This window comes from Sphaeroforma arctica (assembly GCF_001186125.1).
Source record: "Sphaeroforma arctica JP610 unplaced genomic scaffold supercont1.2022, whole genome shotgun sequence".
Classification (NCBI taxonomy): domain Eukaryota; class Ichthyosporea; order Ichthyophonida; genus Sphaeroforma; species Sphaeroforma arctica.
In genome coordinates, this window is record NW_014038536.1 from 5,750 (window position 1) to 9,293 (window position 3,544).

The 3,544-nt window shown below is 44.8% G+C and overlaps 1 protein-coding gene across 1 annotated transcript; it reads right to left on the reverse strand.

Annotated features, from left to right (window-relative positions):
- Positions 1–94: 94 nt before the first annotated feature.
- Positions 95–3,211, reverse strand: SARC_12024 (hypothetical protein; the record flags this gene model as incomplete). The annotated part of the gene is made up of 5 exons (XM_014293878.1): positions 95–159; positions 1,004–1,068; positions 1,391–1,489; positions 2,004–2,089; positions 2,985–3,211. Coding segments are annotated over 5 exons (542 nt in total), but the record flags the coding sequence as incomplete, so codon positions are not given.
- Positions 3,212–3,544: the final 333 nt, after the last annotated feature.

Sequence of the window (3,544 nt, forward strand, 5' to 3'; positions counted from 1 at the left end):
TATATAATCAGTGCTACACATGTGCCACTTACAGTGTATACCAGCGGGTCCTTCGGTGTATACAACACCACCGTTCCAGTTGGCATGGTTACGCTCAGCCGTGGAGTTGTACATCTCCAGGCTTCCCCCGTCGTAGATGAACATAGCACCACCCCTGGCCTATAATGCAGGAGCGGGCCGAAAAAAATGCGGTTTTAGCGACAAAAAAACTTGGTTTACAGCACAAACAAAAATAAATTTGTGTTTAACTGTGATTGTTTTGGGATATGCGGACCCATCTAACGAGAAGGGATCTGACGAGTCCAATTGGTGAGATGCAAACATTGCGAATACCAAAGATACTATGCAATGGATATGCACACGCTATAACAAACACAATATAAATGTGATACTGTTTAATAACTAAGCATGGTACGGACGTGGTACTGTCTTTAGAAGCGTGCTACTGTTTATATGCGGTTTGTACTATGGAGGCGTATCCTATAAACAACCCACAACCCAAGCCAACCATTGCACCAGACAGGAGTTTACTATTACTATCAGTCATACAGTGCAGTATATTACTTACCTACATTATATGCGACTATACACAAGACAGTCTTCCCTTACATAGGCGTGTGAACGCACACACGCACGCGGATGTCTATACAGTGAAGTCTATTGCCTACCTACACTATGTGCGACTATACACAAGCCAGTCACCCCTTACATACGCGTGTGAACGCAACACGCACGCGGATATCTATACAATGCAGTCTATTACCTCCATACACCATGTGCGACTATGCACACGACAGTCACCCCTTACATACGCACACGCGCGCATGCCGAGAGCGCGGTTTTAGAGTTTTTTTTTGTTTAAACACTAAAACCCTACAACCTTAAAAACCTGAAGCCCTAAAACCCTAAACCCATGCCGGTGTGTGCGTGTGCAGGTAGGTGCACACACACTATTTGCAGCTGACATGTTAATCATTGAGTACAACAGTAGCGTGTCAACTACCTTGGTCGATTGGCTGTTGCCCGTGCGGTTGCCAGCGGAGTTGTTGATGAAGGTGCCGTACGTGCCTGTGTTGACATGTAGACACACGGGAGTATCTATGACGATGTGTGATATTTATACAACACACAGCCGAATATTCTGGTATGTAGACCCGCATGAGTGTATATACATATGTGTTTATAGATACAATTATAAATGCACGCCTTTATATACAAGAGTTTACGTAAAATACGTTTTTCACCTACAGATGATGTTCTCTTCAACGTAAGAACTAGTATCCATCGAATAGTTTACGCACTATACGTTTTCCACTTATGCGTGATAATCTCGTCAACAAACGCACTACTGCTCATAGAACAGTTTACGTAATGTACGTTTTGCACTTACAGGTGATGTTCTCCTCGACATACACGGCTCCCCCGTTAACGGTCGCTGTGTTGTCTTCGAAAGTGCTGTCGGTAATACTGGCGCTCTTGACAGAGAAGACTAAAAGCGCAATAAACGTATGGTCACAAGCATGAATAAACGTATAGCCACAAGCATGATATGGCATTGAGAAGTGTGCATGATATGGCATTGAGAAGTGTGCATGGTAGGTATTTAGAAGTAGGATGCATGCCCGTATATGTAAGAGATACTTTTATACTTGTATACTATTATTTATTATATTATTATACTATTACACTATAACATGAAGATGTGTGATTTACTACTATACTTGGAACATGCAGATGTATAGTATACGTACTATACTTGAACATACAAACACCACACCACGACTAACATATTCTGCAAAGACGCTGGTACTGATTGAAATTAAAAACCGCAAAACCCTAAAAACTTGCACTCGGGCCCGAGAATACTTGGACCGCAAAACCAGGTGCAATCCGAAATAAACAGGACACACAATGAGATATGTCCCCGATAATGACCAAGCAGTGAGCAGACATCCGTGTACCAACACCACGCAAGCACACAACCATGCTGCCAGATACACTACCTGCACCACCTCGGTCGAGTGATGTGTTGTTCTTAAACTGGGAGTTGTCGATGTCCACTTTCTGGCCGGTATACAGCGCCCCTCCCCTGAGAGTGAGCGATTGAAGATACGAGATACAACTGAATCCGTTAGCTCAGACACGTGTGGTTTTGCACGTTTAAACTGAAAAGCAACAACCATGGCTTAATCTTAGATGAACGTTTAGAAACGGTTGAACTTGTACATCGATATACTATATATTGAGATATGTGACCGTGTCTGTGGATATGTTTTAGGGTTTAGGGTTTTTAGGGTTTGTCTAGGGAGACGTCGTTGCAGACATATCACATGTGTAGTAAGGCGAGTACAGAGGGTCAAGTGATGAGAGGAGTCCCAATCATTTTAGAGCGAATAGGCATCCGCTCAGAAGAAGCCTCCAGCCGCTATGCTTGAGCATCAGGAACCTTCATTTGCTCAAGTCTAACTACATATATTCCTGAGTCTACCTATCGCCCTAGGTCCACCTACATATCCATCTGAGTTTACCTATATCCCTACGTCTACCTACATATCTACCTGAGTCTACCTGTCTCCTTACGTCTACCTACATATCTACCTGAGTCTACCTGTCTCCCTACATATCTACCTGGATCTACCTATCTACCTAAGTTTACCTACATATCTACCTGAGTCTACCTATCTACCTAAGTCTAACTGCATATCTACCTGAGTCTACCTATCTGAGTCTACCTATGAAACAAAGTCTACCTATCTACCTAAGTCTACCTATGTAACTAAGTCTACTTAAGTACCACCCAGCCGGCTACTTGAAATACGAATACCCTTTCAAGTATACTTGACAGCCGGAGCGGAGGAGGGGGTGGAGGGATAGACACACACCCCCTACAGCCCCCTCCCAACTATGCAGCAATGCGAAAAACCATACCTGCCATCACAGGTACAGGTCTACCTACCTACTCAACTACTCCTACCTACACACACCTTTCCTCTGCTAAGTTGTCCGAGAACATTGCGTAGTGTAAGGTGGCATATGAGGTTGTGTAGACGCCCGCCCCTGACTGTGCTACATTGCCGTTAAACGTCGTTTCCTCAACGTCCACATTGCGTGTAGAGAAAACGGCCCCACCAGGCTCACCTGCGGAATTACCAGCAAACACACCTTTGTGTAGGTATACGTTGAGGGTGGCGTATACGGCACCACCGCGTCTGCATGTGGGAGTGAAGGATGTGTGCGTACGGGTAGGTGTATGGAGTGAAGGGTGAGATACATGTAAGTACGGGTAGGTGTATGGAGTGAAGGATGTGATAGTATGGGTAGGTGTATGGAGTGAAGGATGTGATAGTATGGGTAGGTGTATGGAGTGGAGGGTGTGTTAGTACTGGTAGGTGGTGGGTGAAGGGTGTGATAGTACGGGTAGGTGTATTGAGCGAAGGGTGTGTTAGTACGGGTAGGTGTATGGAGTGAAGGGTGTGTTAGTACGGGTAGGTGTATGGAGTGAAGGGTGTGATAGTACGGTGTAGGTGTATGGAATGAAGGGTGT